Genomic DNA, 12,445 nt, shown 5'->3' with positions numbered 1-12,445 from the left:
CAATCAACCTTTGCAAAACAGTATTTAGTCAATCACTTACCATTTCATCTGAATAACTTCTCTCTATTCACAAATTTTTATAAATATCATTATCAAGAACTTACCACATGAGTAGTTTTTAATGTATTGCCATCAAATCTGCATAAACTGAAGTTCTCTTCAAAGAAAATATCACATTCTTCTAACTCTTGAGCATTACAAGGAGGTTTATCTTTATCTGGATTTGGATTCTTGGACCAGAAAAGAAACAACAATAAGAGCATTAATGTTTTTCATATTTAAAGATGTTGAGATTACAGAAATAATGAAATATTAAATTTCAGACTCAGGACCAATAAAAACTTAAACAAAAATAGTTACAAAAATAATAGACTGATAGAATCAGCAGAAAAAGATATGAAAACAGCTATTATAAACATGTTCTATATACTCAGAGATATAAAGAAAAACATTGAGAAATACAGATGATATAAAAAAAGAACTAAACTGAAATTCTAGATATAAAAATACAAAATCTGAAATAGAAAACAAAATAGATGGTACTGATTAGACATGGCAGAAGAAAAGACAATCAGTTAGTCTGAGTCTACTTAAAATGCAATAATAGTCTCTCTAAAATAGTAATATGTGCTGTGCTGTGCTTAGTTAATCAGTTGTGTCTGATTCTACGATCCCATGGACTGTAGACTGCGAGGATCCTATGTCCATAGGGATTCTCCAGGCAAGAATAAGTGGGTGGCCATTCACTTCTTTAGGAGATCTTCCCAACCCAGGGATGAAACCTAGGTCTCCCACACTACAGGTGATTCTTTAGTGCCTGAGCCACCAGGGAAACCCTGGTAAAAGATAAAAGAGTCCATCAAAAATGAAGCACAGGAAGACAAAAACTAAAAACAGACACAGAAAATAAGAACCCCAGTGACCTATGGAACCATATCAAATGGTCTAACATATAAATATTTGGAAGGACGCAAGAAGAATACAAAAAAATTTGAAGAAATAATGGCAATTTTTTTTTCAAACTTGATGAAAATGAAGGTCAAAGAATCTCAAGCATAACAAACATTAAGAAAAATATCACAGGAAGTCACATTACAATGAAATTGCTGAAAATAAGAAAAATAAAATCATTCTCTTAGTAATAATGAGAAAATTTTAAAGTGGTCAGAAGAGGAAATCATACTACAAATAGAGGAACAAAGTTACAAATGACAGTTGACTTATTAGAAACTAGACAAGCCAGAAAACAATGGAGTATGTTTGAAGGTCTGAAAAGTAAAACACCCGTCAACAGTGTCTTACACACTAAAGAAAAATAGCTTTAAAAGAAGAAAGGCATGCATTTTTGCATATGTATGTCTGCAGAAAAACAAAAGAATTATCCAGCAGAAAGGATTTATCCAGCAGAACTACAATGCAGGAAATGATAAAGAAAATTCTTCAGCAGGAAAAAAAATGACATCAGATGGAAATCTGAATAAACACAGTGTGAAAGAGGAAATGACAAATATTGGGATCAACGCAAGACTTGTCCACACTGCGTTTTTAATCTCTTTAAAAGACAAGTGACTAAAGTTGTAACATAATAAGTTTATAAGGTAGAAATAAAAGGACAAAAGTAATACATAGGATGAAGGAATGGAATTATACTATGAAGTTCCCAAGATGAGTTAAATGAACTCAAGATATGAGTTGAAGATACATGGTGATGAGTTGAAGACGTACACCATAATCTCTAGAATCAACACTAAAACACACACACAAATATCCACCCAAACAAAAACACAGAGGTATAGTTAAAAATAAGCTAAACGCAGAGATAAATAGAATCACTGATTTTAGTGTTTCACTTGAAGTCTGCAAAAATCACCGTTTGATGTTTTTCTCTCAAAGAGTGAAAAAGGATTACTCAAGTTATAAATTGTATATTCACATGCATGTAACAGAAATACAATTCTATAGCAACTGATAAAATGTCCAAACCTAGTTTGCCAAAATACAGTCATGTTATTCAGAATTTAAGAACCCACAAGGGTCTGAAACAAAATGTCTGACAGTTACAGACATTATCAGATCTGTCCATTTCCAGCTGAGAATATAGAGCCAGCTAGCTATGGTTGTTCATTGGAAGGACTGACGTTGAAGCTGAAATGCCAATACTTTGGCCACCTGATGCAAAGAGCTGACTCATTTGAAAAGACCCTGATGCTGGGAAAGATTGAGGGCAGGAGGAGAAGGAGATGACAGAGGATGAGATGGTCGGATGCCATCACCAACTCAGTGGACGTGAGTTTGGGTAAACTCCTGGAGTTGGTGATGGACAGGGAGGCCTGGAGTGCTGCAGTTCATGGGGTCGCAAAGAGTCAGACACGACTGAGCAACTGAACTGAACTGACTGAGCTATGGTTGTCTGCTCCATCCTAAATATCAAAGGAAACAATGATTACAGTGACTGGTTGGAAGGTAATTCCAGCAATGAGCTGGGCCATGGGCTTTCCAGGTGGCTATGGTGGTCAAGTATCCTCCTGCCAATGCAAGACACATAAGAGACCCAGGTTCAATCCCTGGAGAAGTTAATGGCTATCCACTCTAGTATTCTTGCCTGGAGAATCCCATGGACAGAGGAGCCTGGCAAGCTACAGTCTAAAGGGTTGCAAAGAGTTGGACATGACTGAAGTTGACTTAGCATGCATGCATGCATTCTGTTACAGTGACTCAAGAAGATACGTACATCCAGCAGAACAGAAAGTACTCTCCCTCCCTCCCTTCCCCTTTCAATTACTCATATAGGGCTTCCCTAGAGGCTTAGCTAAGAATCTGCCTGCAATATGGGATATGTAGGTTTGATCCTTGGGAAGGGAAGATCCCCTGGAGCAGGAAATGGCAACTCACTCCAGTATTCTTGCCTGGTGAATTCCATGGACAGAGTAGCTCAGTGGGCTACAGTCCATGGGGTCTCAAGAACTGGAGTAACCAACACTAGAAATAAGAGGGCAAAAAAGTAAAAACTAAGGACTATCGAGGCAGCCAGTACTGAAAAAGACAAGATTACAGAGAAAAGAGAAAGCAAAGAAAACCCAAGACTCCATGCTGTTTTCCTCAAGCTATCTGCTATTTCAAGCTGAGCTGAAAAAGACAAGGGAAAGCAGTGGATAAAAGGCTAAAAAGCTTAATTTTGATAACTGTCAAAGTACTTGGAGACAAAAATTAGAAATCAGGGCCTACACAGGAGGAGAAACCTGGTAAACATTCCACACTTTTAGCTAAGATATGTGAAAAGTTTTGCCCTAGGTTTAAGAACAGACAAAGAATAAACCAGCCAGGCAAAAAACTTAAAGCCAGCAACAAATCAAATCAATCACTAATGGGATTAAGAAAACAGGCAGAAAATTTGGAGGATACAGCTAATGTAGTATTTAGAAGGAAGTGTAGAGCATTAAATGTTTTCATTAAAAAAGGAAGGTAAAAAAAATCTAAGCTTTCACCTTCAAAAAAAAAAGCAAAATAAATCCAAAGCAAGCAAAGAGAAAGTAATGTCATAACAGAAATGAACGAAACTGGAAACTGAAAAAAAAGAAGAAAAATAAAGTCAACTGAAATAAATGCCCAAAATATCTACTAAACAACTTAAATTTATGGTTTAAAACCTTCAAAAAAAGAAAACTCCAGACAGTTTCACTAGCAACTTCCATCGAACATTAAAGAAGATATAATGCCAAGTCTACAATCTCTTCCAGAAACAGAAGACAGAAACACTTCCCTACTCATTTTATGAACTCAGCATTATCCACATACAAAAAGTAAAAAAAACAAAACAAAAACTATAGACCCCAGTATTCCTCACAGAGATGTAAAGCTCTTCAATAATACCAGTAAACCAAACCAGCAGTATGTAAAAGAGAGTAATTTTATTTTACTGTAGATTTAAAGGTTCTAATCAATGCAGTAAGGCAAGAAAAGGTAAAAAGATTTGAAAAAAAAAACTGCCTTCAGTTAGAGATGACAAAATTCTGTTATTTTAAAACTAACAAATTCACTAGTATTCAGGCATAAATACCTTAGTCATCTATTTAACAACATTCATTTGAAATCATCAAGTTTAAAAGGCAGTTAGCAGCAATTATCTACAATCTCACAACAAACCTCCATTACTGTCTCTATAATTATATCTTCAGAACCCTATAACAATAAATACTTGCTAAATGAATGAGCATAGAGAAATGCAGTCTGCATGACTTATAACAAGGCTATGAAATCAAAGTTCTGTAGTCATACATAGAATTCCAGTGATTCTTGAAATTTTCCATTATGCTGGAAAAAGTGAAACATGGTTTCTCCATTTTGGTCATGTTTTCTTTCATCCGAGACATTTACGTTCAATATTCTAATCTTTCTTTTCTATCTTAGGATGCAACCAACTCTACAGTATAAATACTTCTTTATACAACCCTCTGCATTGCTATAATTCCAGATGGCAATAAGTTAGACATTTTAAATGTGCTGATGTAAGATCTGGTAAATGAAGATAACTGAAGTTCTGGTGTATTGCTGTATTTGTTCAAATTCTTAACATTATCTTAAATGTTATCAGAGGAGGAACATATTCAACAAAAAACCATAGTTATATGTAGTGTGTATGTATACACACCCCTTGTGATATTTTAAGATCACCCAAAAAATGTCAATGATTACAAATAGATTATTAGCAAAGTAGGGTATAAAATCAAAATTTTGTCCCTATCAGCATTGGTCAGTCAATTCTTCTAAAGGAGAATACAGACATATAGGCAGATATAGTTGACACCTCAACAACATGGGTTTGAACTGGAAGGGTCTACTTAAAAGACTGAAGGCAGGAGGAGAAGGGGACGACAGAGGATGAGATGGTTGACTCAATGGACATGAGTTTGAGCAAGCTCCAGGAGCTGGTGATGGACAGGGAAGCCTGGCATGCTGCAGTCTATGGGGTCGCAAAAAGCTGGATATGATGGAGTGACTGAACTGAACTTAAAATACACACTACAGAAATACATAATATGCAACTGGTTGAATCTGAGGATGTGGATCAGCAGATATAGAAGACCAACTATAAAGTTAAACTCAGATTTCTGAGTGTACAGGGTGGGCTCCCTAATCCCTGCATTGTTCAAGGATCAATTATATATTTCCTTTTCTCTCTACATATATTGAGAGACCGAGAGATACATATATACATACACATATGCATGAACACCACCCTGTATGTAAAACATGCCCCCCCACACATACATATTCAGTTAGTGAATAAGGAATAAATAATAGAATTTCAAGTGATATTCAAACACTAGTCAGTAATACCTAATGTCTTTTACATTAGGAAAAGCAAAATAACGTTTGAAAAACATGGTATAATCCCCACATACTTCTGAATCCTTGTGAAGTCCCACTACTATTGCAATTGCTTACCAGTTCATCAGAGGTCAAATGCATCAAACGTTCAGCTATTGCAGCACACTGAGCTGAGTCTCTTATAAATTCCCCTTGTTTATCACCAACCACTAGCTCTGGCCATGTCATGCCTTCACTCTTCTTGATCAAGGAAATCTCCAAGCTAGATGTGTAAAATGAGGAAAGTTTTGTTACATTAAGCAGCTACACAAACTATACAACCAATATCAAACAGAAGAATCTTCCACAGAAATTACCCTTCCAGTGTCCCGAGAATGTTTTACCAAAAATCAAGTTCATTTTAGTTTTGCATATGATGGAACACCTATCATCCAGGAGTAAATAAGGTAGACTTAACAAATATGAAAGTACTGCTGGACTGATGGGAGAGTCAAATCACCCTCAGAAAAACTTTTGCAGTTCAGGTGTGCTGACTGTTACCAATCTTAAGTAGTGGAAATATAAGCAGATGTATCTATGAGTTATTTCACTGGGGAATGGAGATGGAGTGATGGGCACATAAAGTTAAATGGAAAGGGCCTAAAACTAAAGGTATCTCTCTGTGTGTGGAGCCAACAATTACCTTCACTATCACCAAACTAGTAGTCATGATATGATTACTAAAGATCAGGCAGCTTAAATCAATAAAAAAGAACCCATAAGGGAACTCTAAGATTAAGGACTAATACAGCGGGAAAGGGAGAGAGGTATGAGTCAGGGCAGACTGTGGACATGGGACAGGGAATTGCCCATGTGCCTCCTGACTAGGAAAGGGAATCCAGGTAAGCTGGCTGCTGTGGTAACACACAGAAAAGTGGGTGGTGGCACCTGTTCCACAGCAAAGCAACCTTTTCCACATGCCATCTCTGGTACATATGGGTCATACTAACCCATGCCCTGCAACTCAATTTGCAAGGAAACAATTGTCTGAACACAATAACAACTATTATCATAATTATCAAATAGAACATACTAACATCAGTTATTTTCAAGGCTATTATCATCACCTTATGAATTAACTACAGCACTTTAAAATTTTCTAAAACTACTTTTAAAGAGACTATACAATATATCTTCCTGACATAATGAGTTTCTATCATTAGCATTAAAAATTACCACCACAATTAATAATGCCCAGATAGTTATATTTTCTAAGGAGAAAGCTCATCTCAAAAATGAGGATGATTAATGATGATAATAAAAACAATGACAGCAGCTTATACTTACCTAATGCTTACCACATGCTAGGTGCTATTTTAAGCATTTTACATATTTTAACTCATTTATGGCTCACCACAAAGAAAGTAAATACTATTAGCATCTCCACTTTACAAATAACAAAAAAAGCACTGAGAAGTTAAGTAACTTGCCAAGGTCACAAGCTAGTAAAGCAGTCTGGCTCCAAGTCCATGTTCTTCACTATTGCACTATTCTGCCTCTCTGAAAAAATATATGTAAATAACTATTAAAGAACTTGTACCTACTGACCAGAATGTATAAATACTGTTCTTAGTCAGTTGCTACCTAAAGAAGTTAACAAGTTCATACAGTCTTGGTTTATAAAGAATTTATGAACCATCAGTAAATTGGCATATTCAGTCAGTTACTCTTTTAGCATAAATGCATTTCAACATTTTAAAACTAGAATCATATCCTACCATCCAAGCAAATAGAAATACATAGCTCCATACATAATACAGGTTAGTTAACAAATCCTTTCAAAGTCAGAACATTAACTATTAAAAATGAGATGAATAATATAAAAATATCATGTGTTTTAAACCAATGATACCACACACACATCACTGTAATTACCTTTTGTAACATTAAATAGTAATTAAGCACCTCAAATTTCATGGAAAAACAATACTGGTCTATGTTCATGTGTTAAATGTTGAACCTATTTTTGCATATAGTCCAGCTCTTCTCCTAAATCTTGGCTGAGTTACTGCTTGATGACTTATATTTAACAGTATGTTCCAGCTGGTTTGCCAATTTAAAAATGCTATCCTCAAATTGCACACACTAGTAAGATATATTTAAATAGAATATATGGAAATATAAAATATTTTTAAAAGAACCTTTTGGATATAGAGTTTTTTAAACATATATAAAAAATATAACCAAATCACCAAATTTCTCTATTAATAAAATGATTTCAAGATATCTGTTCAATTTAAAGCCTAAAAAACTTTGTGAATTAGATACACAGTTCTTAGACTCTAGGCATTTAGATTCATATCAAGACTCACTTGATTTCACTGACTACACTAAAGCCTATGACTCTGTGGATCACAACAAACTGTGGAAAATTCTTAAAGAGATGTGAATACCAGACCACCTTACCTGTCTTCTGAGAAACCTGTTTGTGGGTCAAGAAGCAACAGTTAGAACCAGACATAGAACAACTGACTGGTTCAAAACTGGGAAAGGAGTAAGACAAGGATGTACATTGTCACCTGTTTATTTAACTTAAATGCAGAGTACATGATGCAAAATGTCAGGCTGGATGAAGCACAAGCTGGAATTAAGACTGCCAAGAGAAATATTAATAACCTCAGATAGACAGATGACACCACCCTTATTGGCAAAAAGCGAAGAGACACTAAAAAGCCTCTTGATGAAAGTGAAAGGGGAGTGAAAAAGCTGTGTTAAAACTCAACAATCAAAAAACTGAAATCATGGCATCTGATCCCATCACTTCATAGCAAATAGATGGGGAAACAACGGAAACAGTGACAGACTATTTTCTTGGGCTCCAAAATCACTGCAGATGGTGACTGCAGCCATGAAATTAAAAGATGCTTGCTCCTTGGAAGAAAAGCTATGACAAACCCACACAGTGTATTAAAAAGTAGAGACGTGACTTTGCCGACAAAGTTCCATCTAGTCAAAGCTATGGTTTATCCAGTAGTCATGTACGGATGCGAGAGTTGGACCATAAAGAAGGCTGAGCACCAAAGAATTGATACTCTCAAACTGTGGTGTTAGAGAAGACTCTTGAGAGTCCTTTGGACTGCAAGGATATCAAACCAGGCAATTCTAAAGGAACTCAACCCTGAATATTCCTTGAAAGGACTGATGCTGAAGCTCCAATACTTTGGCCACCTGAAGCGAAGAGTTGACTCCTTAAGAAAGACCCTGATGCTGGGAAAGACAGAAGGCAGGAGGATGACAGAGGATGAGATGGTTGGATGGCATCACCGATTCAATGGACATAAGTATGAGCAAACTCTGGGAGATGGCCAAGGAAGGGAAGCCTGGTATGCTGGAGTCCATGGGGTTGCAAAGAGGTGAATAAGACTGAGCGACTGAACAATGAACAAGAAAGCACAGGAATACATCATCTAGTTAGCAAATTAAAAGTTAGTAGAAACAAATTATTTCCATTAAAAAGTTTAAATTGTGAAAATTCAAATAAATAGCTGTTTTCAACCATTTATTATTATTATTACTCTCTTATTGTATCCAGAGCTGGTAATGAAAAGCATGACATAATGCAAACAATAACTAAGCTAGTATCTTTAACCTTAACTACTACTGTGCTCTTTGACACAGTAATTCCATTTTTAATCTATCCTAAGAAAAATAATCAGCAGTATTGATGAGCCTATCGTAGTATTCCCCCTTGATGTAACCACTGCAGAAAGGATAAAAAGAAGAAAAAAGTAAAATAATAAAAGGTAAAATTTCAAATATAAATAAAACTAAAAAAAATACCTATTATTTTCTTTAATTATCCATGTACTGCTTTCATGATCAATAGATGAAAAGAGATTGCCTTCCAAAAACCTCTGACCCTTCAGTACAATGTTGACAGAATCAGGCAAAAACTGTACTTGAATGTCTTCCTTAGTACAGTCTTCTGGAAGCTGTATTGTTACTGTCAAATCATCTTCAGTCTGTTGCCAGTAATACAGAGGTTCTTTGGGAAAGAAAAATGTATTATGTAATAAAAAAAAAAACAGAGACTACAACATAACATACAAAATCAGAAACCAGAACATACAGAACACCTATCTAGCATCTTTTCTAGTGATCTTCTCACAAAAAAGTAATTATGAACAAATATGCAGAGATCTCCTTGGGGAATTTTCACTCAAAGTGTTGTAGCAATCACACTTGACATTTCCCTGTTCCAGTCTTACCTAATGCCCTAGAAGATACACACTCATAAAATACAAATCATAGCAACTCTTTATTCCCTACCTCCCAGTATCCCTGCTTCTCCCTCTTCTCTTACACACACAGACACAGGATTCCAAGCATGCGTGCATGCACGCACACACACATATACAGGATTCCAAGTTAAAAGAATACCAAATATGTCACAAACCCTGCCTGAAACTTTCATCACAACCTTGATTTGCCACTGTTGGGGCAATTTAGTAACTGTGATACAGGAGACTACAACTATTTGGTGGGACAGACATCCACACAAAAATAAAAGATATATTTTCCTTATAAAAGTATTGGCTATTTTACTCCACAACATGAAAGCAATTTCATAACAAATTCAAGGGCTGTCAGTATATTTAGTCTAAGTTCCCAGTAAAAAAAAATCCTCTTTTCAACTCCTTCACTATCCCCTCTGCTTGGCTCCTAAAAAGCTATCTACCTAAGAAACACTTTTAGGCCCATAATACTATAACCATGAAGTAAGAAAGCAGGGCTTAAATGTAAAATGGACAAATATTTGCTTAATAGCATCCATAAACATTAATCTGTCCACTCACTCATCAGAAAGAAATATAACATTGGTGTTGTTTAGTCACTAAGTCATGTCTGACTCCTTTGTGACCCACCAGGCTCCTCTGTCCATGGGATTTCCCAGGCAAGAATACTGGAGTGGGTTGCCATTTCCTTCTCCAGGGGATCTTCCTGAACCAGAGATTGAATCTGTGTCTCCTGCACTGACAGATAGGTTCTTTACCACTGAGTCACCTGGGAAGCCCAGGTAATAGGTAATATCAGTCTAACTGAAGTTTACAGAAAATGAAACCAGCATATATACTCAGAAGAGAGCTTAAAAGAAAGCATGCTAATTAACAAACTATCCATAATTTTTGTTACAACCATTTTCCTTTCTTATTGTGAAAGTCTGATGATATTAAAATAAATACAGAAGAAATTTCCCAAGAGCAAATGGGTACAAGAAGTTAAGTTAGGGCCGTTAGAAGGAAAACAGAAAAACTGAAGGGTTTACACTAAATGGAAGTGGTTTACACTAAAAGAGTAGAACAAATTCAGGAGGAATTCAAACATAACATGAGATGTCAACTAGTGGCTAGTGATTTAAAAACATGATGTGTTCCAACTAGGCTGCAAATCTGTCTTGGAAGCACATGGGCCTAGCTACTAGGCAGACTGGTTCCAAGGATGAAGGCAGTTCATCATTCTTCCTCAAGCACTCACCAAAGGAGTTCTAAAGGGCATGTGGTCTAGTAATACAAACAGCTGCTCTGGCTAAGCTCCAGGAGAGTTTAACATTATAACTAAGACAGAACAGTAGTTTACTCAGAAAGGGATCTTGTGAAGAAAATCACTTGTGAGAAAACTAAGCTATTAAGAGGTGAAGTAAAAGGCCACCATGTGCAACTCTTATATTCAGGTGTTCATATTTATAAACCTGGAGGAAATATTCATATATTTATTATAAAAGTATTTTCAAGTTTTTTCAACAAATTTTTTAAAAGCTATGTGAAAATGAAAGTTGCTCAGTCATTTCTGATTCTTTGCAAACCCATGGCCTATATGGTCCACGGAATTCTCCAGGCCAGAATATTGGAGTGGGTAGCCTTTCTCTTCTCCAGGGGTTCTTCACAACCCAGGAATCAAACCCAGGTCTCCCACATTGCAGGTGGATTCTTTACCAACTGAGCTATCAGGGAAACCCTCAAGAGCTATGTAAGTACATAAAAATACTGAAACCCATTTTTATTTTAAATAATTTAAGTTGTTAAAGTAATAAAAAGGGTAGCTTCAAAGAGTAATACATATGATTGTTAAATACTGTGCAAATCTGTTAAGTAAAATATACTATTCTCTGACTATAAATATCAGAAATATGAACAGCAATGATTCTAGAGAAATGGTCTCCTGAATATTTTTTTAGAAGAATATGAATTCTTTGCATACAAATATAAACTTCTTCTGAAAGACCTTTTTATTCTTTTCATTCTAAAACATTACCTTCATTCATTCATTCAAGACTGAGAAAACGTTAAGTGATTCTATCCCCTAGGAACTTTCTTTCAGTTCAGTATGAAAGGGAAGAACACGTAATTAGCATACCTATATGAAGAGATATATACAGAAAAGGAGTACCTCAAGGCTGTATATTGTTACCCTGCTTATTTAACTTCTATGCAGAGTACATCATGAGAAACACTGAGCTGGAAGAAGCACAAGCTGGAATCAAGATTGCCAGGAGAAATATCAATAAGCTCAGATATGCAGATGACACCACCCTTATGGCAGAAAGTGAAGAGGAACTCAAAAGCCTCTTGATCAAAGTGAAAGAGGAGAGTGAAAAAGTTGGCTTAAAGCTCAACATTCAGAAAACAAAAGATCATGGCATCTGGTCCCATCACTTCATGGCAAATAGATGGGAAAACAGTGGAAACAATGTCAGACTACTTTTTTGGGCTCCAGAATCACTGCAGATGGTGACTGCAGCCATGAAATTAAAAGATGCTTACTCCTTGGAAGGAAAGTTATGACCAACCTGGACAGCATATTAAAAAGCAGAGACATTACTTTGCCAACAAAGGTCCGTCTAGTTAAGGCTATGGTTTTTCCAGTGATCATGTATGGATGTGAGAGTTGGACTGTGAAGAGAGCTGAGCGCCAAAGAATTGATGCTTTTGAACTGTGGTGTTGGAGAAGACTCTTGAGACTGGAGAGTCTCCCTTGAACTGCAAGGAGATCCAACCAGTCCATCCTAAGAGAGATCAGTCCTGGGTGTTCCTTGGAAGGACTGATGCTGAAGCTGAAACTCCAATACTTTGGCCACCTC

General features: G+C 36.2%; 1 protein-coding gene across 1 annotated transcript in view; it reads right to left on the bottom strand.

Annotated features, from left to right (window-relative positions):
- Positions 1–12,445, bottom strand: part of NUDCD1 (NudC domain containing 1) — a 95,100-nt gene that overhangs the window by 41,255 nt on the left and 41,400 nt on the right. Inside the window, exons 6-8 of the mRNA XM_010863455.1 lie at positions 9,148–9,352; positions 5,446–5,590; positions 105–230 (exon numbers count right to left, since the gene is read on the bottom strand). Of these exons, the coding sequence (XP_010861757.1) occupies positions 105–230; positions 5,446–5,590; positions 9,148–9,352 (476 nt within the window). The remainder of the gene's footprint in view (positions 1–104; positions 231–5,445; positions 5,591–9,147; positions 9,353–12,445) is intronic.

Source organism: Bison bison, unplaced genomic scaffold, assembly GCF_000754665.1.
Source record: "Bison bison bison isolate TAMUID 2011002044 unplaced genomic scaffold, Bison_UMD1.0 scf7180017864491, whole genome shotgun sequence".
Lineage (NCBI taxonomy): Eukaryota > Metazoa > Chordata > Mammalia > Artiodactyla > Bovidae > Bison > Bison bison.
This window is presented reverse-complemented; position numbering and strand designations above follow the sequence as displayed.